We start from the raw sequence: 23658 nt of genomic DNA on the forward strand, positions 1-23658 counted from the left end.
AGGCATGAACATAAGGGATAGAGGGAGTAGTGATGCACTAAACACCCTACCCCTGTCGCGTCTCCCTTCCCCCAAACCACCCAATCCCTTCCCCAAAACCCCCCTTTTCTCCCCCAATGAACCCCCTAAAACCATCACCCCACCCTTAAATAACCCTAACCAATCCTCCCTCGCCATCACTAGGGTTCCAATTGGGATTTTTTCGAGGGTTGGTGATGGTTTTTCAAGGGTTTCATGGGGGTAGAGAGGGCAGGTTGATGATTCAAGGGGAAGGGGGTGACGCGATAAAAGGGAGGGCCGACACGGTGCCGATGCCGAGGGTAGGGGATCAGGGTTGGTCATAGGTGGAGGCAGGGGGGTTGGGTGGCTAGGGTGGGGGAAAATTGGACGGTGGTTTTTATTCAAAAAAAATATTTTAATTGTTAAAAAATAAAAATAATAATAAAAACGGTAGTTAAAGATTTTATTCAAAATAAATAATTAATGTTATGGTTAATCTACTCTAATAATTCATGATTACCTAAGATAATTGGAATTTTTGTTGTTTACCATTGAGAAAAATTAAAAATTGATGAGCACCAAAGAGAATTTCCTTTAAATATATATTTTTTTTAGGTTCATATGTGTATGTGGATAAAAACATAGCTTTTTTTTTTTTTTTTTAAATTTATAAATATATTTAAATAAATATTTTGAAGCATTTTTCAAGCTTTATTCTAATGGTATTAACAAAATTTCCCTTCAAAACAACAAATTAATGGCTACCATTATTCTCTCATCCCCATACACAGACAAGGCAAACCCTACTCCCCTTAATTTCAAGGGTAGAACCACCAGTAGTTGTCCAAAACAATGGAAAAATCACAATGAGGAAGAAGCCATTTTACCTCTACGATGAATTCCCCGAAGACTACAAAAAACAGCAGGATTATCAGCTGACTAATAAACCTCCACTAAGAATCAAGAGCATGAAATTATTCATAGCAGAAGGCTGTCTTCCCTGAGCTTCATTCTAGGACCAGGGTCAAAATCGGAGAGGCAGTTTTGTTCAAGACCAGTGCCAAAATCTTCAGCAATGTTGGTCTCAATTACCTGGGAAACCTAAGCTCAATCCATGCACAAATCATTGTCTTGGTAATTTGGGCTTTTCAGGTCATCGGGCTGTCAAAGGTAATCAGGCTGCAGGTGGGCCTTTTGGTGAAGTGATTGACCTTTTTGGTGAAGAATGGAAGACAAGCTATGTTCTCCATGTTTGGCTTCTTTTGTTCAAGCAATTGAAACTAGAAAGCGATCCCAGAGAAACTTGCCAACCATCTAACAGACCCTGAGAATAACAATGCTTGGGCTTTAACATTAACTTTGTCCCATGAAAGTGATATTGATTTATGAGAGAAAAAGGAATACTACAACTTTTAACTTGGGTTTTTATCCTTGTAAATCAAAATGGTCACATTTTTTCTACTTGCAATTTAATCATTAATCATCTAAAAACCAACATACTGTAACCTAAATACAAGTTTCCCATGCAGACAAGTGCCAAGACAATACTACAGATTCAATCATAATTTAAAGTCACAGCAGAACATGATACCATGGTTTATACCCAAACTGCAAAGAGCACAATTAGTTTTGGAATATATCAGAGCACTAAACATGCAAGTATAACAGTAAGAGATAGTATGTAGCTATTTCACCACGTAGTATGACAATTGACAATTATGGTCAAGATTAATAAAAAATTACCATAAAGTCAAACATCATATAGTGCAAAACAGAGAATATCCTTTAGTTGATGATGATATAAGAACTCAACAGCTCATTAAAAAACTATACCACTAAGACTCTGCTTTGTTTCTATGATGTCAAAATGCAGACCTTCACTATATTGAAGACACACTCACTAAGCATTTATAGAAATCAAGTGCAAAGTTCTGCTTACCAATTTAGCGCTTTAAGAATAGAGCTCAAGGTGCAGTGCAATCATTTAAAGAGAACTCAATCATTTGCATTCCTCTACCAGCTACAACAACCTGATAACAGTTCCTGTATGAAGATAATAATTAATAAATACTAATAAAGCAGCAGAAAATCATTTCTCATGGTAAGAATAACTACCAAAGCCAAATGTAAGCAAAAAAAAGTGCTTCATTTACCCTCCACAGGCTGTGACATCTAAGGCTTCTGGCTCTGGCACACTAGTTATGAAATGACAATGCTCAGCTAGATTGCCATGCTCTTGAATATTCCAGCACCTTACTCTTTGATCAAGACCGGTAGAGAATATCCAGATTCCATCTGTCCATACACCTAAACCAAATGGAAACCAAGATATTAAACTTCCAATAGTTGCACAAATTTTCAGAACCTTCTGTAATGTGAGCATGTGTAAGATCTCTCTCTCTTCTTCCCAAGATCACTTTCACTAAAGCTTTGGGAGTCATCAAAAGAGAGACAAGAAAGCAGCTAATATGTTTAGTACTACATCAGGACTCAGGAGATATGATGTTCCTTTTGCAATGAATACTGGGTCATTCTTCCTAGAACATAGGATGTCTAAAAAAATGATAATAATTGAGGGAGCCAAAAGGGATAATTCAATAGGGCAAGAGCATACTGCATACCCATTAAAAAAAATGATAATAATTGGGCAATAGGCGCAAGCAAGATTATATTAACACAAGTTACAGGACTTATTACCTACACTTCATAAAAATATGTTCTACCAAAAGGAACTCACATGTGGCGACCTACGTTACATGGACACGAATACGATTATCTGATACGGGTACGGATCAGAGTGAATATTGTTTCCACATAGAGAAAATATGTAATTTATTTATATATAAAAAAAGATAAAAAAAAAAAAAAAAAAAAAAAAAAGACTAATAAGTACCTTTTACAGCAGAACTATGAGCTGCTATGGCTTTGTTCTGATACAAGAATTTGATAGAATAGCTTTGATTTGAGTCATACTGGATAGTGTGTTCTGGGCTACCTAGGTTTGATATTGTATCACCTTCTTTTCCAATATGGCCCAACTTTGATCTTAACGAAGATGGATCCACAACAAATTGAAGATAACTAAGTGCCTGATCATCCCCCCCACTTACAATGTTGAATGACATACTATTTCCAAGATTTTGACAACAAAGGTGCAGACAATTGACACCAGACTGGTGAATACTACGCAAGATATGTAATGGTTTTATTTCAGATAACCTTTCACAAGAATCTTCAAAACTTTCCCCAGATTTAGAGGAAGTTATTTCTATATGCTCAGAAGATTTATTCTCGCCCTTCAAGACCATTGCTTCTGGTAATTCATCAACATCAGCTTTGTCACTAGAGAAAATATTTTCTTTCAATGCCATAGATTCCGTAGGTTTTTCTTTAGCATTTAGAGCTGCATCAACAGATTTCCACCATCGACCACCTTGGCTTCCTCTACCAGTGCGTGGTCGTTTTTGAAAATCAATAGATTTCTCCAAGTGAAGTGATGATACTCGCTGCATAAATGCTTCGATGCTTTTAGTAACATCCCAGAAGGCAATACTTCCATCAGTTGATCCACTAATTATGATATATATGTTCTTTGTCATCATTTTACCTGCAAAAACCTTAATAAGGTTACATGAAGATAATCTTACAAAAGAAAAACACGGATGAGAATATGATATAAATGACAGAGCAATCAGAACCCAACAAACCAGCAACACACTTTGTGTCATTATATACTTGTATACATGAGGATTCTATTAAGAACTTTACCTATCCACATTATTGTATAATCTAGCCAGCAGATTAACCTCATAATTTATTACAACGCAGCATCATAACATGCCTCAAGTGTTAGCAAACAGACTGATAGAGTTAATGTCCTCCCTAGTTTTACTCAATTCCTTAGAGGCCCGATTCTCAAGTCATTCGGTAATGTATCGTGGGTCCAAGGATGTATTTCTTCACCATACTTAACCTAGAGCAGTACAAGTGAATGCAGTAAGATTAGGCATTAAATAAAACTGTAAATGTAATTTTTATTATTTCATCTTACTCATTTACACAGATTATGTTCTAAGGAAGATTCTTTTATTCCAAAACTAATCTTCAGCTAAAAAAAAGGGCTTAGTTGTATTTCTCTCAGTTGAGGGTTGAATTTCAAGGGGATTCCCCAATCTCTATCATCAGATTCAGCTAAAGAGTTTTTTTTTTTTTTTTTAATCTAATAATTTAACTGCACAATCAACATGTTGAAATTGAATTCATTATTATTAAATCTGTTTCTCCGACTATTGCCAAAAAATACATGCAGACAACAAGAGGAGAAAAAAAAAAAGAAAAGAGAGAGAGGGATGTAAAATAACAGTTTCATATACAGTTTTTGGGATTTAAAGTTTTAGAGGTAAAATAGTGTTATAGACCAAGTGGAGCCACCTCTCAAGGTGTATACAAGGAGGAACAAGGCAGGGGACAAGAATCAGCACCAGACAAATGGGAAGAGCATAATCAGCACTAGAAGACAAGCACCATTATGAATCCACTATAGAGAGTGGTGGCTTGAGGAACTGACCTCTGATTTGGGCAGCAGTACATGATAAAGCTGATTAAAGCTAAGTTAAACATAGTATTTTGATCATTGTGTAGATAAAGAAGGCAGTAGTTTAGTGAAAGCCATGTTGAGAATTATTGTGATGTATTTGTCTAGAGACTTGTAGCCTCAAGTTACTAACGTTGAGAGTAGTAGCCTCAAGCTACCCCCCTTTTGTAACCTGCTGTCAATTCCAATTCAAAATACAAGCTCTCATCTTTGTCACATCTTGATATTCTCTGTTAAATACATTAGTGTTCGATTGAGTCTATAACAAGAAGAACAAATGATCCTTCCGAATTGGGAAATTATGCTATCCATTGGCCCTTATAAGTGGAGAATGATAATAATTTCTTAAGAAAACAGGGTCAGTGGGTCACTACAAAAGCATTATGGAGAATTTAATATCTAAAGTTTACAACGTTCTCCATAAAAAACTTTCAGCAGTCAAGCTCCTCCCAGTGTTAAAGACATCAAAAGCCTGTCTGCAGCAGGCCTCACCACACAACAGTCAAAAGAGTGAAAATAAGCCATAAAAAGAATTATACTTCATACAGCAGTATTTGTATCATTAGATACTACTGTAAGTCTGTAACAATTAATTTAAGCCTTGTTTTTGGGCCTTCTTATTTTAGTGGTTTCCTAGGAACAGCAGGTTTACCATGGCTTTTAAAGAGTGGGTTTCACATGCTGGGAATCATTTAGTTGATGTTTACTTCATTAGTGCTAGAAACCCCTGACCTAGCTGACAGCTCTAACAATGGCAGAAAATTAACAAGAAGATGATGGTTATATTGGTGAGATGAGAATTACAGAAAAACAAATGATAATTCCACTTTCGAGAGGTGGATTCTATCCCAAGTATAAGCTTTCGAGAGGCTCACTCTCTCCCAATAAAAAACCACACAATATTCAACATGTCCTTATTCTACCTAACAAGGCCTATTTTATAAAAATTCCTCCTAACAAACCTCTAGCTTGTTACTACTAAGGGCATGTTCACATTTACTGAATTGAGCTGATGGGAGCTGAGCTGAACTGAACTGATTGGATCTGAGCTAAGCTAAACTGAATAGAGCTGAAATGAATATTTTATGAGAGAACGAAATTGGGAGCTGACTGAACTGATTGGAGCTTAAATGAACTGAACTAAAATTAAGCTGAAGTGAACAGGCCCTAATAGACTATAACTAACATGCCCTTCCGGCCTTCCCCAAAATATTGATTCCTTGCAATTAGATATGAGGCCTAGAGCTTCCATAACTGTATTGGTCAATTAGAGGGCTATTTTGATTCATTAATTAATAAATTACTAAGGCCAGTTTTGTTAAGTAATGTAATTAGGTTTAGCTTGCTTGGAGGGCAAGTATAAAGTTATCATTACCTAAATTATGTAGGAAACATAAGAAGGTTGGGACATTTTTTTCTAAAAATACAAGTAGGGGTATTAACGAGCCGAGACTACTCGAGACTCGGCTCGACCAAAGCTTGGCATTGGCTCGGCTTTAGTGAGCTCAACTCGGGTTCCGCTAGAGATCTTAACGAGTCAGGCTTGAGCTATCCTTGGCTCGGATCGAAAGTCGGTGAGCAAGCTCGAGTTTTTTTTTTTTTTTTTTTTTTTATATTTTTTGTACAATATGTTTTTTTTGGTAATAAATAAGTTAGTAACATAAAATTTTCTTCATATTTAAGGCTTAGGGACTAAAATTAATTTTCATAACTCTAGTGTTCCAGCTAAGTTTTGGATCTTTTGTTGATGAATTTTGTTTTGTTTATAAAGAAGTAAAAAAGGAAAAAGAAATAGTCCCACGTTGAAAGATAGGAGCAGGGGATAGAATATGAGAGTCATAAAAGCAAACTTAGATTGTCGTAGAAACAATGACTATGAGTACCATTTGGGCCCTTGTTAAATGGGCTAAAATGCTAAAGTCTATAAGCCTCGAATCGAGCCATGATGAGCCTCAATAGAATCGAGCCAAGCTTTTAGGAGTATCGATCCTTAAAGAGTATCAAGCTCGAGACGAGTCTTAAGAAGTCTTGAGCCGAGCTTTTAGGAGTCTCAAGCCTTAAAGACTATCGAGCTCAAGAAGAGCTGAGCCTTAAGAAGTCTTGAGCTTAAGCCGAGCCCCAATTTTTAAGGCTTGACGAACTTCGAGCTCGAGCTAAGCCTAAGCTCACAAGCTTTGAGCTTGAGCCGAGCCTAGCCTACCTAGTCTCGGCTCGGCTCGGCTCGGCTCATTAACACCCCTAACTACAAGTCATGATGCTAATAATAAACCATTGAGAGGTAAAATTCTTGTTAAGAGTTTGAACGTATTGATTACCAACATTTTAGCATATTCTAGAAATAGTAATACAAGGAAATAGTTCAGAACAATCTATTAGATACATGTAATTTCCAAAAGGATTAACTGAAAGAATATATCAAACCTTGATAAAGTTGGCAAAGAGGAGCTACAGCATGCTGTAAAGCCAGAACAGGCGATGAAAGGGGAGCCAAAGATGCAATATCAAACCTGCAAAGCAAAAGAAAATGAAGCATATCAAAGATCTACTGAGTTCTTGAAGAAAACTTTAGCAATCATTACATAATCTAATTGCAGAAGGCATTTATCTTACCAATACCGATATGGAAGAACAAGAGCCCGCAGCATTAGAGTAGCATCAGAGCAAGCAACAACAACAAAACAGACAGTAAACCTGAAAGTAGATGAGAGTTATGTAACAGAAACTTCAATTGGCACTTAAAAGTACAATTGTAGGAGAATTAGTCAAATTAACTTGCCTTGAATTGGCAAAATTAACGAGAAAGGCAGTAACAGCCAGGTATCTCCAATCATTATCATGTGCATCTCCATGTTGCATTAGCTCCATCTCCATAGAGGCTGAAACAGAGTCAGAACTAGAAACTACATCTGATGGACTAGGTAAGTTTCCACTATTTTGAGCCTTTTTTTTAACACGAACACTTTTAACTGGCATGTCAGAAGACAGCCACTTGAACGACATTGAAGGCATATCTACTGGTGAAGACTTATGGCTCCCATATTCGTTCACTAGGCCATCAACAGATGTATCTCCCTCAATTTTTTGTCTTTTCCTTAATAACCATGAAGTTAGCACCCGTTTAGCACCAACAGAAATTAGTAAGCATGGAATCTCACAGTTCTCCGAGGAATTAATGGTCCCACCAGTCCCATTAGTTCCTTCAACCACTTTAGCTTCTGCCGAATGTAGCTTTGACACAAAACATAATGATCTTACAGCTGACCCTCCAACATGTTCCCCGAGTAAATTGGACATAGCCCAATTACTAGTACCATGATTATACCTGAGCTATCCATCAAATTAACCTACTGTCAGATGAAATAAAAATTTTGCAAAGATCATAAAGTTTTCACGCAACAAATTTACAAGCATATTAATGGTCTACAATGTTTGTACAATAGTGAACAGCTTGCAGTTTGCACATATGCTGTTCCAAGATTAAAAAAGAAAAAACTAATAGCACCCGAAAACATAAAAAGTTTTTTTTTTTTTTTGAACCACATAAAAAGTATTTTGAAGGAATAAATCCAATCAGTATAGAAGACGAGGAAAAACCTAACCAACTAATTGTGCAGAAAATCATACCTAGTCAATCTCACAGTACCATCTTCACACCCAGTAGCAACCCAGCTAATTTTAGGAGTTGCACATTGAACATCTTCAGGGATAAAACATAAGGAGTGAATCTCTCTCCCATGGAATTGTAAGTGCAAGTTGTGCAAAAATATCTTATTTTCACCATCTGGTACCCAGTATCTATGAACATAGATGATCTCATCCTGGAGAGGGTTATTAAACAATTCAGACAATTTATAAAAACATAACTAATTGTCATCAAACCTACACAAGCAAATAACTCCAGGTATGAGAACAAATCTCGGTGGAAGACATTGTATCTGGGATTCTGGCTTGGAAGATAAGCTTCCACATGTGAGTTTAACTGATTCACTCAGAATTAAATCTGGTAGGTAGTAAGCCACAATTTGGATTAATGGCCATGTGTTACGTATTCTTTATTTAATTTCAGGTAACTCTATGGGTATACTAAACACAAGAAAAAGAAGAAAAAAAGCTGTGGGGAGTTGAGGACTTGAAGACTTAATCTGGCACCAGGACATATTCCCAAGCCACGCATTAGTATGAGTCTAAGTAATAGTGTTTCACAAATTCTTACATGTGGCCAGCCATCATGGGGGTTACTTCGTTAGTGTTATAGGGGTTACTTGGTCAGGTTATAAGGGTTACTTCATCAGTGTTATAGGGGTTACTCAGTTAGTATTATAGGGGTTACAACGTTCTTTTACAAGTGGTCACACTGTGTGGCCAGCCGCACACAAGATGGACTGAGAGAATTTTATTCAAAAGATGATATTAGGAAAATGGTCAGCAAGTAGCCAGCAGCTTAAAAATCTTGATATTAATATAATGTTGTTAAAGGTAGTAGTTAAGAAGACTATCTTTGACGTTTGATAATGTGAACAGGAAGAAAAAAAAGGGGGGGGGGGGGTCTTAAAATTCAGCAGCCGTCCTAAGGAAAAACTCCCTCAGTCCCTTCACTCAAAATATAATCCTTTTTGTTTAATTATTTCTCATAAACAATTATACATATAAATAAATGCAAAGGAAAATCAATTAAGGAGGCATATGTATTACATACAAAATTGCATAGCTGTAGCTTTGTCAAATCACACTTTGATTATAGCGAAATTTTGTACCATGTATGTGAATGTGTATATGTATGTGAACGTGCGTGTGTGTGCGTGTGTGTGAATGTGTATATGTATGTGAATGTGTGTGTGTTGTGTACTTGTGTAGTTTGTGTGTACAACAAAATATAATTTTTTCCATATTGTTGGCAAATGTCACAAGGTATTATCTACATGCACTAGGCAAACAGAGAATGTAACTAAGAAGAAGGTAACTTTATGCAAATGAGTAAATTCCCTGTAATTCCCACATTTGACACCAAACATTAATATCTGACACTTGGAAAAAAAATAAATAAAGAAAGAAAAGGGGGGGGGGGGGGGGGTTGAGAGCGTGCCTTAACATATGCAAAGCCACTGCAGATTTCAGGTGTCTGACCAAGATAATAAGAATGAGGACGACGCCATCCCCCACATTTAACTTGCAGTACCTACATTTACACGCATTCTTAGGTTCCAAGATAGGTAAGATGGGGAAATAATATATCAGTTAAACATTTAAACCTCAATTTCCTCCCACCCTCCTCCCCTGTTTAAAAAAAATCATCAAAGAAAGAGAAAAAATATAGCAGAAGAGGACCTTCGTTTCAGAGAGTAAATTCCATATCAAAAAGTCCGTAGATGAGAAACCAATGGCATAGCTGATATTTTCTGAATCATCCAGGGAATAATGAGCAGACACAGACTGAACAAGGCTTAATTCTTTAATATGTCTCATTCCCACAAATTCTACAGTTGGTTGGTCTCTATTATATTCCAGATAGCATATGCACCCATCACCTCCAGTCTGAACAAAAAGCATACGGAGAAAAAATTGGAAGATTAAAATTCTACTATACTTGAGTTAGCTTCCATATCCAAAACGTTACTCGTAATACATATATGACCAGCCTCATAATAGTATAAACATATTTGACCAGTAATCACAGACCCCATCTAGGGTCCGAAAGCTATGACGATGGCGATACTAGATGAGACAAATATTGTTGCCATAAATTGTATAGCACAGCATGATGAGATAACAACTCATCAGCAGAATTAGACACTATCCAAGGAAGAAAGCAAACAACAAACTGAATCTAATTGAGGAAAGTGAAGTAGTAGGATTAGCCAAGACAATGATATATGACAAGGTGGACGGAATACAGTAGACATCTGCACAGATGTCAGTCATGTCACAGTTGTAAAAACAGTTGTAAAGAAAAGAGATAGATGTACTCCTTTCATCAACGATTTAAGCTATCATTTACATGTAGCCCACAAATATGGGGAAGAAACCAAGTTGTAAAGAAAAGAGAAAGAAGTACTCCTTTATCAACAGTTTAAACTATCATTTACGTTTAGCCCACAAATATGGAGAAGAAACGAAGTTGCAAAGAAGAATGAATCTAAAAATTGGCATAATATTGAAGCTTCAGGTCAATAAATTTTTTTATAAATATTTAATTCCTGTCCAATAAAAGATTTTTCAAGAGATGAGATGTGAGACCAAACTTTGACCATTTTATACTATGGAAATTACTATGTATAAAATACGGAGTATATGAAAAGATATACTCAGAAAGTGTCTAGAGCTAAAATGATAAATAGCCTGTGCACCAAACACAGTTTTCCAAATTAGTGTGTGCTTCTTTCTTCTTTACTTAGCAGCATGTAAGGAGTCTCAAACTTCAAATCAGCATGCTCTTAATGATATCACTCATATTAGGCTATTAGCAATCAAGGTTCATAAACTTGGATTCGAAAACTCAAGGGATGATGTAAAATATGGGGCACAACCGCACAAGGACTACGAAACCACAATGAAATTTAATTATGACACACAAATGATTATGATAGAAAGTTAAAAAAGCATGAAAAACACATTTAATTCTGATAATATCAAGTTAATAATATAATTCAGCCATTACCGAGCAAACTTCAACCAATCCAGTGGTGAGTCTGACTAATGATATGCTGCAGACAGTAGATATCCCATGAGCTCCTTTGAAATATGTTGAAGGAGTCTTCTCAATAAAGAGTATGGAATTATCAAGCAGAATCCTCTTTGACAAAGGGAACAAAACAAGATTACCACGCAAATCCCCGCAAACTAATACCTGCAAAAAAAAAAAAAGTACAAAGGACCAAAGTGAACATCTGAAACAAGTTGGCATTACTCTGCCATATAATCTCTGTAGGAAAATTAATTCACAATATCTTATATTACAATGACTGATCTGAAGATGAAGGCAAGTGCAAATAATTAGGAAAGGAAAGAGGTGATACCTCTTCCTCAAATGAGGCATCTAGACACATTATCCTTGCACCAAAAGGTGACATGAATTCTGCAACTAGACAGGCATCAAAACTTCTCACAACATCATGAGATAAAGAATCAGACAGCCTCCATAACCTCACAAAACCCCTAGGGTTAGATGTGAAAATAAACCTAAAGAATGAGAAGAAAAAAAGCGTTTTAGATAAGTAGTTACAGAACAGAAATGCAGTCTTTTGCTGAAAAAGAACAATACTACAAAATCTCCAATAGCAAACAGAACCCACAGGCTGGATGGATTAGATTTTAATCATCAACAATACTCAAACTGACGCATCACATACAGATGAAGGAAAGGAAGCTATTCAAACGCAAGGCCACTAATAGTAAAAGTATTGTTCTTGGAGCAGCAGCAGCAGTGAAATATAAATTGGAGAAAGCATGATCACAAGAAGACGAGGAAATTAGTACACCAATATGAGTTGTGATAAAATTACAAAAGCCTTTCCTTGCTAGAGTCAAAGGTACATCAAATATTAGAAAGAACATTTTTGGGGGAAGCAGGAAGTAATTGGAATACAGCAAGAATGAGGGATCCCCATCAGCCAACTCATATAATTGGAGTTGGTTATTCCTGTTTCAGACGGTAAATGGAATTGATATGGTTGTCACTTCCATCACAACTATGCTTCTTTAAAATGAAAGTTCAAACTAAACCCTAGTATTATATTTTACAAGATAAAGTAGATCAGAATGGTCATTTACCCACATCCAATTGACTTGCACCAATACACTCCTAAGAGCTGCCTTTCCTTTTCCGCAGACCACAATATTCTGACAGCCACTTGAGGGATACCATCACTAAATATGACTTTGATGACTTTCATGGTTCCCCTACCATCACCAACAGCAATCCAATCCTCAACTTCAAAGGACGGCTCAGACAGATTTTGAGACAACAAATCCATGCAGATAACTGGTATCTCCTCAGTAATCTTGATAAGTTCAGTCCAATCCACAGATCCACTCTCGGATAGATTAGCATGGTATACATAACCATGGTTCGTAGCAACATAGATCATATTCTTGCGAGCGAATTTCAAACAACGTACATATTCGCTCTTGCTGCACCAGAAATAACAAGAAAATATGAATAGTTCTATATAAAAGGGGGAATAAAATTCACAGAAATGGTCCCAACTTTTGTTCATCCTTTTACAACAAAATTCAGATTTTAGTTGACTTGGAATGATCTCAAATTTGGAGCAAGTCTTCTTAAATGGTCTAGGACTGACAATTTTTTTTTTAATTTTTATATATACACACAAGCTTACAAAGTGTTAGATGTACATTAGATAGACACCACAGAGGTGTCACCCGTTAAAAGGAGGGGAAAGCACAAAAAAAAAAAAATAAAAAAAATAAAATAACAAAACAAAAAAAAACAAAAATAACAAAAAAAACAAAAACAAAAAACCCATGCCCTCTAACCATAATAGAGAAATTAATCTACAAATATAAGAATATTCAAGTATAGCCCATAATCCAAAATTAGACTCCAGAGGTACAAAATTGCAAGTTTACAGCAGCAACAATAACAACAACGATAACAATAATAATGCAATACTGTTATTACTTAAGGTAAATAATTATTAAAAAAAAAAAAAAAAAAAAAAAGAACAGAATTATTTTGTCTTCTTCTTCTACCCTGATCCACCACTATTAACCCTAAATTCCCCCTCATCTTCTTAGTTGATGAAATTCTTGGTTAGCCTCAAATTCAACAAGCCTTTTCATTTTTGGAACTATCTTAAACAGCCTTCTTAGTTAAGATTCAGATAATTTTCCTAAAAGGGAAAAAAAAAAAAAAAAAAGGAGACTAACAAAGTTAGCAAGAAGCCACAACATGAGCCATATAGGAATAAGAATCAAGGTGCTCTTATCTCATAAATTTGTAGCCAAATGGGAGGCATTCCCAGATCTAGCACAAAGTTAAACTAAATAATCACATAATAAATGAGCAGATTTTTTTTACTTACTTGTGCAATGTGTCAACAAATCCTGATCCCATATAAAAGGAAATTAAAAATAATAAATGTCATAACAATGCCCAACTCAGGACTAAGGAGGGGAGTACAAAACGAAATGGTAAGCACTCACCTGTCCATAAGGACACTATGACCTGATGAATTTGGAATGCAAAGTCTGAAGACCTCTTCTTTTCTTTCCTTGACCTCTTTGATAAATTCACCAGAGAATGCAGATAACGAAGAATGCAGACAGTGGGCTTTGATTGCAGAATCAAACCCAGCAGTAACAAGAAGGGAAGTGTCAGGATCATAGATACATCTCCATATTCCCCTCCCTCTGCCAAACAACGAATGAATTGTTCAACATAAAACAGACTAAAAGATGAATAAATAAATAAATAAAAAAACAGGTAAGATCCATTTTACTGTGAGGAGAAACTGATGAAGCTACGAAAGTCACATTAGCTGCATGCAACAAATTCATGATCTCACAAAAGAATATCCTAATGAATTGAACATGAGAATCTAAAGGTAATACAAGAGAGATCCATGTTACTCACAGAATTTATTTCACCTTCGGATCCTATAACAAAAATAGAACAAGGGAATAGACTACTAATTGATTTCAACAGGATTTAATTTTTAAGTAATGTAAAAGCTAAAAAAACAAAACACAGAAATGAGATGCACTTACATATGCTCCTTGATAACTCTTAACTCTTTTCCATCAAATCCCCATACACGGCATGAACAGTCCTCTCCAGCAGTGACAATAAACTTAGGTAAAAAAAAAAAACAAAAACAAAAAAAGCAGAGAAGATTCAGTTTGTGAAATGAAACATTATAAATTAAAAAGAGCTAACATCCTATTTGCAGTTCCCAAGTGTTTACACTACACCAAAACATGAAGAAATTATACAGGTAAATGATGCTGCGCTATTCCAATGTCCAAAACCAGGGGAAAATATGATTGCTTACTACTTGGGGGTAGGGTGAGAGAAAAGCCTAGAACATGAGAATCCTAGTTTCTACACAACAGAGTAAAAGATAAATGATAATGAACATACAAGATAGACAATGTCCTAATATTTTTACATATCATTCAGGCAGCAACATATAACTCAACTGAGACAATTCAAAGCTAGAAGAGGTGCTTCAAAGCTTACTGAGTCAGATATGTAGCAATCCCAGATCCTCGCACCATGACCAAACAGCCCAGGACCAGCCAGGTAATGGCCATGCAATTTGGTCAAATCATCAGTCATGTTCATTTCAGCAGTGGTAATCCAAATTCGAGCACTGAAAACTAGTCTAATCAATTTCTCATGGTACAAACTAAAGAGTACTAATATATCGGAGAATAGCAAAAGATATCCTATAACATATGAAGTGGCTCTCACCTACGGTCATCAGACACAGAAACCAGTTTGGATCCATCACTAGACCATGATAGGCAAAATATAGAGCCCTGGTGGCCAGCAAGTTTAGAAATAATCTCAACTTTATAGTAGAAACAATCAAGAGGACAATTAGCTTCAGAAAAGCTCATCACAACAAGATCTTGACCAGCATTTGTTGAAGGTTGTGTCCTATGTTGACAAACCAATTTCCATACAACAATCTGACATACCATACCAAAAAAAAATAGATGAATAGAAGAGCCGAATCAAAGGTTGAGTGTTAATAAAATTGCCCATGTTCAACCAACCACTTAGTTTGGTAAGCGCATTATAGAGGAAAACAATAATTATAATATACTATAACAATTAATGACAAGCAAGGATTACCTCATTAAAAATAGTGCCAGATGCAATAAGGAGAGCTCTAAAATCATGACCCCAGAACTTCATAGAGTAAAGAAGGCACCTCTCTACAGACCAAAAACAGAATGTCAGAAGTAGCAAATTGGATAAAATTCATGAAACAATGCTGTGATTTACTAGCAAAATTAGAAAGACCTACATATCTTTAATGTAAATAAAAAAAATATGTTAAACAATTGTTCCACACTTCCATCGGCATAACACTTTTCCCTTGTTTTGTTGTTTTGGGCGAGACAAATATAGGTTCGCTCACAGCAAAAGATAACAGACAAGAACTAGTTAAGAGAGACCATGGAACCTCTGACATGCTGCAATGTCAAATAATGAAAGTGGAGGACCTGTTCTTCAAAAATGAAGTCAAAGGAGGTTGTATAGATTGTTACTGACCTGGACATATAACTTCAAAGATCAATTTTGGTGCCAAGACATCCCATATATGAACAGAATTATCATTACAGCCAACTGCAAGATAATGACATCCCTCTCCAGAAGAAGATAAACCATCCTACACAAGTAGATAAAAAATCTAATGTATGAGCATAATATAAAATTATGAAATGAATTAATTAGGAGGAGATAGATGGTTGTTGATCCAAAATAGCTTGAAGAAATTGCGACTTCATTATTTCAAAAAATAATAATTAAATAAATTAATATTGCGACTTCATAGTTCAATCTCCTAAGTGAAACTGGAAATAAATCACCTCTAAGAAACAAAAATCCAGGACCCAGTGTGTAAATCTTGGCAGCAACTGTATAAAAGTCAGATCTATTGAAACATCAGATCTATCAAGAGACTTTGACCCCAGCTGAAGGTGCAAGCTATACAATTTCACTCTCCTCTCCCCTGAAATAACAACTTTAAAAGTAACAGATTGAGACAAGGCATCGTCCTTGCAATTCATTAATATAGAAGCAATCCCATGAACACGAACTCCTTCGAACACGCAAAATGATTTTATCTGTCGACCAAGATTTACATCAAAAAGTATTATTTGTGATCCTGATCCTGCAAGTAGGGGGGAAAAAACCGCAGAAGGCAGACATGCTTAGGGTTCAGAAACAAAATATTCAAAGATAACCTTCAAGGAAAATGAAGTACATCAGTCAGCTTCCAGTGCAATTATCAAGGCCACAGTTAGATGAAGATACATGAAGCAACACTGCGGCAGACATAACTACAAGCAAGTGATTTCCCAAAACAAAAGCAAAATCTTAACTAAAACCTTGAAGGTAGTTACACTTTGGTCAAAACGATCCTTATTGTTTTTATAAATTTGAAACAATGGTCATTGTACAATAATCTCAAGCATATAGTAAATTATTTAACAAGGCAGCACTCTAGCACATATAAAAAATTGAGAATTTATTTTTGTATCACAAAAACTTTTTAAATGGAAACACAAGTTGCATAAGTAGATTGCTGAGCACACTTTCAACAAAAATAGATATCACACCGGAGATGATGAAATGCTATGAATGTAACTTAGGCGATAACACTTATTAATAGAAGAGGTACATGCATGGAAGAGATACAGCTATCTAGTGAGCACTTCCCAAGTGATGACTATCCAAATTCCAAATGAATTAAGAGTATGAGTCGATTAATAAAACTGTTTGATTGGGTAAAGTTCTTCAGTGAAAAGTGTAGAAAGGGAGTAACTACTGAAGTAAAAAATGCATTTCATATGACACACATTTGGTTGCATACTCATCGCACAAATGAATTCATGTATCTAGATCATCATCAAACATGGATATGATATATTTGTAGTTCATGAGTGCATGAATAAATTAATAATTAGAGCAGAAAAACAAGTACATTTTGGAGAAACCTAATTGAAAAAAGCAATACAAGTACATAAATAAAACATAGAAAAATAAGCATTAAAAAAAAATGGTTGAAGATGGAAAGAAGAGAAGAAAAAGGAGAGGTACCAGCAAGAAGATATGGAAAAGAAGAGAAATGAGAGGGGACGTGAAGGAAGCACAAAGCCGAGATTTCACCGAGGTATTGCCCGCCATCCACCACTCTCAACTCGCCCATATTATTAATCAATACACAAACACACTTTCTCTCTCAACCCCAAACGCCGCAAGCCTGGCGTTGCCGACGGCGGACCACAACCCTTTGCGCTCGGAGTCCTCTTAAGTCTTCATTTTTTGTTTAATGCTCTAAGTTTATGAATGCCTAGACGAAAACAAATGCAGTGCCCTTTTTAGCTTTATAGAATTTACTTAAACGTTTCTAACTCTGATTCTCTCTCTCTTTTTTATTATTGAAGAAACCCATTACGGTACGGGGAACTAATTAGATAAATTAGAAAAAGCATATGATATCAGGACCCCTTCAAAAAAGAAAAAAAAAATTCAAGGATATGAGTCAGGATTATATCAAACCACATTCGTTGACCCACTTTCCAAGGTTGAAAACGAGCCAACTCATGTGCTACCTCCTCTTTTAACAAATGATCATAAAAAACTAGCAAAATTATTACAAATAGAATGATATCCTCCATGACTAAATGGAAATCGCTACAGCCAACGTCTTTGTTCCTCAGAGCATGAATGACTTGCAAATAATCGCTTTCCACAATAACCTCCTATACACCCGAACTTATATCAAACCTTAGACCCCAATGAATAGCTTGTGCTTCAGCCACCCTCACCTCCCACTTCTCCCCTCCTTGCTACACACCAACAGTTAGAACAATCCCCTCGCCATTCCTAATCACAGCACCTAGCCCAGCTCCCCCACAAACCCCGCATCCACAATGACCTTGAAAGCCCCTGCAAATGGCACCAACCAGTGAATAGGAGCAGAAACCCCCCCTCCTTCTTACTCTGACCAGACCCCCTCCCTACTGAAACCGCCTCAAAAACTTCTTCATTTGTCTTCAAAGCATAGCGTACAACATCAGCAGGGTCCTTTCTCACACCCTCCACCACCAGCGAGTTACTATCCCCCAAAATGCCCAACAAATAGCAATAACATTTGCCACATCAATGTCATCAAGCTCCAAGAAAACAGAATTCCACCAATCAACCACACTCTGAGACCTCATGGAAGAAACAAACTTATAATCAGTTTTGCTCCAAATCGCCTTTGCATAAACACATTCTTTCAAAGCGTAAATAGTGGTCTCGAAGTCCCTATTACAGATAGAACAATCTGGATCATAGCTATGAATACGAGAATGAATTGAGCAACGAATAAGAAGTGAATTTTGACAGGCCCTCCAGGCGAAAATTTTAATTCTTGGAAAAACATTCAGCTTTCAGATCTTCTTCCAAATATCACATGCAAAGGTTGATTCTGCCTCCTCCCTCTTCCAATCATCATCAAACAATGCACGATATGCAAATCGTACAGTGTACTCCCCCTTCTTATCGAGATCCCAGCATATTTTAGTCTTAGGCAATCGATCAATAATAGGGATACTACGGACTCTATCTACTTCAAAGGGCAAAAAATCTGAGAAAGCACATATACCTTCCAGCAGCCTAAAGTCGAGTTAATCAATTTACACACTTTCATCTCCCCATCATGATCACCCCTGAGAGACAGAATACGTCTCGATTGAGTATTCAGCACCCACTGATCAAACCAGACCGAGATACTCTCCTTATTCCCTACTCTCCATCTAATCCCTCTACGCACAAACCACCTCACCTCCGCAATCCCCCTCCTAGGGGTGAAAGTAATTGGGATTAAAACCGAACCGAAATCCAAACCGAACAAGTAATTCGGTTTGGATTTTTTTATAATTCGGTTTGGTTTGGATTAGAAAATTTTAAAAATATGGATTACAGTTTGGATTCAGTTTTGGATGAAAAATCGAAAACCGAATAAGAAACCGAAATTTCGGCCCAAAATAGCATAAGCCCACTTACCCAAGCCCTTAGTCATCAGCGTTCCCTTGCCTTCATATAAAATCTAAAACCCTTACTTCTTTTTTTTTCTCTCTCCTCTTATTCTCTTAGATCCTCGGTCTCTTTCCTTCTTACCTTTCCCTCACTTGTTTTCTCTCTCTGCCCTTGTTTTCCCATTTCTTATGCTCAAATCACTAGTAGAAAAACTAAGATTGCCACCGGTTCAAAACCTCTCAATGCCACCGGTTTTAAACCGTTGAGCATTTGAGGGGTGACAATTCTCCATCACAAAGCCCTTCTCTCCTCTTTCCTTTTTCCCCTCAGATCTATCTTCTCTCTCTTCAGTGCAAGTACCGCCCCTCTCTCTCTTCTCTTTCATCCTCTATTCGATCTTTATCACTCGCACCAGCTGACCGCCTTCCCTCCTTCGATTAACAACCGCAACAATGTAATCCCCCGTATTTTTAAATATTTTATAAATGAAATTTTATTTTATTTATAATATTTATTTGTATTTTTCCGGAATTTATTCTACAAGTTTCAAATTATTTTGGGTTGATAAACGATTTTATTACAAAAAAAATTTTATGAACCTTCCTTCTATAATTTATGCCCATACAAACATAGCCTAGTCCATTTCATTTATTTAATTGGCCCATTATTTTTATGATGCCCAATATTCCTACTTACCCTACAACTCTCTCTCCTATAAATACCCCATAAATCCCCAAAATTTTCCCCACACAAAAGGTTAGTCTTATTTTCTTTCTTTCTTTTTTTTTCCTTTTCTTTTTTTTTCTTCTTTCATGTGAATTCTCACGTTGTTGCTGCTGCTACTATTCACCGCCGCTGCCACCATGGCTACCGGACCTGTCGCCGTTGCCGGCGACCTCCAGCCAGCCGACCACCAGCCCGATCACCACCATGGCTGGCCTTCCTCTCCTCCTTCCTCCTTTGTTTCATTATCTTGCTTAATGTTTATTAAATTGTGTTGGGTTTGATTTTATGGTTTGAAATTGATTTATTTATTACCAAAATTATGTTTTTGATGTTTTAAACCTATAAATTCAGATTATAATTGTTGTTTTTATTTTCAGATTTTATAATTTATAAACCTAGGGTTTTAATTTAATTTAATTGGGATTTTAGGGTTCCTATGATCAATTAAATTGGGGCTTTTGTTCCTATTGAATTTCTATTGATTAATTGAGCATAAAAACATGTTTTTAAGGAAGTTTTAATGAGTTTTAAATCAAGTATATTGCTGTAAATTTGATTGTTTGAGTATTGATTGAGATCTTATTGTTTGATTTAGGAGAGGACTTTATTGAAGGTGATTTCTAGTTAGTAAAGTGGCATACCAACTTGCTTACTCAAGGTACGTACGAGTTACAAAACCTTGCCTTTAGATGTATGTTTAGGGATGTATCGAGAACCTAGTATCATGTATAGTGAAGACTGGGCTAAATTGTTTGGTTATACATTGTGATTTCCGTATATTGTGTATGAGGCATGTTTGAGATATAAGTATATGACGACGATTGTGGGTGATGTATAAGTGATTGTTTTATCAATTGGATATGTTATGATTAACTAAAGGTTATGGATTCTTGGTTGTCTATAAGTGGAATTAATTTTGATAATGGTTCCATGAGGTTAATTTTTAATACTCTTTTATGAATTAATTATGATTTGAGTAGAGGGAGTTTATTAAAGTCTTTTAAGACAAGGTTCGGGATTGGAAGTGCTCTATACACTTAAGGTGTTTATACACCGAGGTAGTTAAAGGATTCAATACTAAATATTGTTTGCCACTAATAAATGAAGAATTGAATTGGAACTTTGGATTGCTTGAATGATGTAATATCTGATTGATTTTATTGTTTTGCATATGAGTCATCACCAATTCTAAACTTGTAAATCACGTAAAGTGCAAGATGGATGAGCAATAAAACTCTGGATTTGTGCACATCTAGAGTATTGACAGTCAGGGGTTGGGGTACACGGGGTATTAGCCGTGCACTTTTCTAGAGGTCGTTTGATCTACGAGTCTCTTATTTCAAATACTTTTCAAAAACTAGGAGTTAGATGAGATCTCATACTAGCTACGGTCACGGAGTCGCACCCGTGGTCGTTGGATGTTTTATTGATGTTTCCGAAAGGAGGCATGGGGTTTTTCTTTTATTGATGTTCCAAATGGAGCATGGGATGGACAACCTTGTCTATTGCTTAATCTAATGAATAAATGAAATGATTTAACTACTGTTAACTAGTGGAGTCTTGGTAAAACTGACAGTTGAGTTGTGTGTTGAGTCTATAATTTAATTGTGTGCGATGATTGAATGTTAGTAGCATGCTAGGGACTTCTTATTATATTTCGCAGCTTGTATGTACTCAGCTTTGCTGATTGCGTGCTTTGTGTGTCTTTCTTTGGTCATGGCCTTCGCCTTTCAATGACCCTGTGACGATCCAATTTTCACACTTGTAATATTGGGGAGCAGATTAACCACAGGTTCTTACACATGCAGCATTCGCATCTAGGTGATGGGATCTTGAGTAGAGTATTGGTTGCTTTTCACATTTTATTTTGCTACTTACTTTTGAAGTTATTTAAACTCGATTTCATTTTTTTACTACTTCTACTGGTTTGAGTTTTGAATAAGGGCCTTAATGGTTCCAAGTTGTACAACTTAATTTGGTTTTGTTTGTTGGTTTTGAAACTTATTTATAACTGATTTAGTTTTTCCGCTGCTAATTTCTAATATAGCCTTAACATTTGAACATGTGGCGGTAGCACGTCAGTAATTCTCTTGGATATTGTTCAGGGTACTCACAGGTTTAAAGAGAGAATTACTAGGGTGTTACAAACAACAACATAAAATTTAAGATCTTTGCAACAATAACTGCAACCATCATCCGCTCCATCGAACTTCCAACCCGCACACCATCATCGTATCCCCTTTCAGACAACTAAAATTTCTTTGTTTTGTATGTAATTTGTGACTATTAGTTTGAAGGTTTGTGTAAAAATTCTTTGTTGTGCAATTGGTTTGTGTAAAATTTAGTCAATTTAATATTCTTCATGTTCAATTAGTTAGCAATGAATTAATTTATTATTTTTTTTAGAATTGTTGCAGAATTAATTTGCTTTTGCTTAAGTTCAATACTTTGTATATATCAATTTATCATTAAAAAATTAATATTTGCCATTAAAATAGAATTCAAACAATATTATTAAAATTTCTTATAAAAAATTTTATTAAAAGAGTTTGATATTGTATATCCGAGGTATCCAATTCAAAATTTTCGGATACCCGAATATCGGATATCCGAAATTTTTCGGATCGGATACGAATATCAAATATAGCAATTTTCGGATACGGATATCCGATCTGAATTTGGATTTTAGATTGGATATCTAATCCGTGATCACAGCCTACATACATATCATGTGTTCTTTTCCAATACTATTGTCAAATCACATCACTATTATGGTTATATGACATCATTTTAACTATATGACATCGCTTATATATTATAATTATACTTTATGACATTACTATTGTAAAGTCACATCAATATTATGACATCACATCATTATATATATAATTACATAATATGACATTATTTAGATTCATATAACATAATTATATTCAAGTCAAGTCACATCACTTTAATATACTTTTATGACATTATGGTATCTATATGACATCATTTTAGTCAAGTCACATCACTTCAATATGAATATGACATCATTGCAGTCAAGTCACAACACATTATTACATTTATATGACACCATTATATTTCAAAATTTCATGAATTTCAAAATAGAGTGAAAACTCATTCTTAGTACTTTATAAACATCTTTATCGGTTTCATAAACTCAAGCCTCCCACGGACATTTATGACAACATATAATGAACATATATGGTTCAAAACGACACTATATGACCCGGGATGTATCCCCTAGTATCTTAAGACTTTTCTACATCGGGTCCCGAAACCTTCAAAAATGCTTAAAAAGCGTGGATAATAGACTTCAATTTTGGAAAATTTTGACTTTTTTGGCTCGGAAACAAAAATTGCCGAGATGTTTACCATGGTCCCTATTATCCTTCAGGAGTCCAATTGGGTGGGTGAAACCATCCAATTTGCCTTTAAGCATCCAATTTACCCGTTTTCGTACACGCCTCTTATATTGGCTATAAGCTTTCATGGGGCCTTTACGTAGCCGAATAATGGTCATGTATGGGTCAAAATAATATTATATAACCTCAAAATGCATCCTATAGTGTTCAGTGAATTTCCGACACCGGGTCCCGACACCTCCTAAATT

The 23658-nt window shown here is 35.8% G+C and overlaps 1 protein-coding gene across 2 annotated transcripts; it reads right to left on the reverse strand.

Moving 5' to 3' along the window:
* Positions 1 to 700: 700 nt before the first annotated feature.
* LOC145567050 (uncharacterized) lies at positions 701 to 19086 on the reverse strand. Of its 2 annotated transcripts, XM_081626277.1 has the most exons (21): positions 17388 to 19086; positions 16154 to 16458; positions 15837 to 15954; positions 15414 to 15496; positions 15027 to 15247; positions 14793 to 14925; positions 14321 to 14403; positions 13757 to 13963; positions 12362 to 12721; positions 11608 to 11770; positions 11250 to 11438; positions 9920 to 10126; positions 9678 to 9770; positions 8219 to 8412; positions 7371 to 7916; positions 7205 to 7285; positions 7016 to 7101; positions 2894 to 3607; positions 2154 to 2307; positions 1940 to 2043; positions 701 to 1324 (listed from the first exon to the last, which is right to left on the reverse strand). In XM_081626277.1, exons 1-20 carry the CDS (start codon positions 17494 to 17496, stop codon positions 1965 to 1967), a joined length of 4125 nt encoding a protein of 1374 aa, XP_081482403.1. In that variant the 5' UTR covers positions 17497 to 19086; the 3' UTR covers positions 701 to 1324; positions 1940 to 1964. The 2 variants fall into 2 exon arrangements, with proteins under 2 accessions (XP_081482403.1, XP_081482404.1); XM_081626278.1 differs by lacking the exons at positions 701 to 1324; positions 1940 to 2043; positions 2154 to 2307 and having other exon boundaries at positions 3565 to 3617.
* Positions 19087 to 23658: the final 4572 nt, after the last annotated feature.

Source organism: Chenopodium album, chromosome 11 (genome assembly GCF_948465745.1).
Source record: "Chenopodium album chromosome 11, dcCheAlbu1.1, whole genome shotgun sequence".
In the NCBI taxonomy this organism is placed as follows: domain Eukaryota; kingdom Viridiplantae; phylum Streptophyta; class Magnoliopsida; order Caryophyllales; family Amaranthaceae; genus Chenopodium; species Chenopodium album.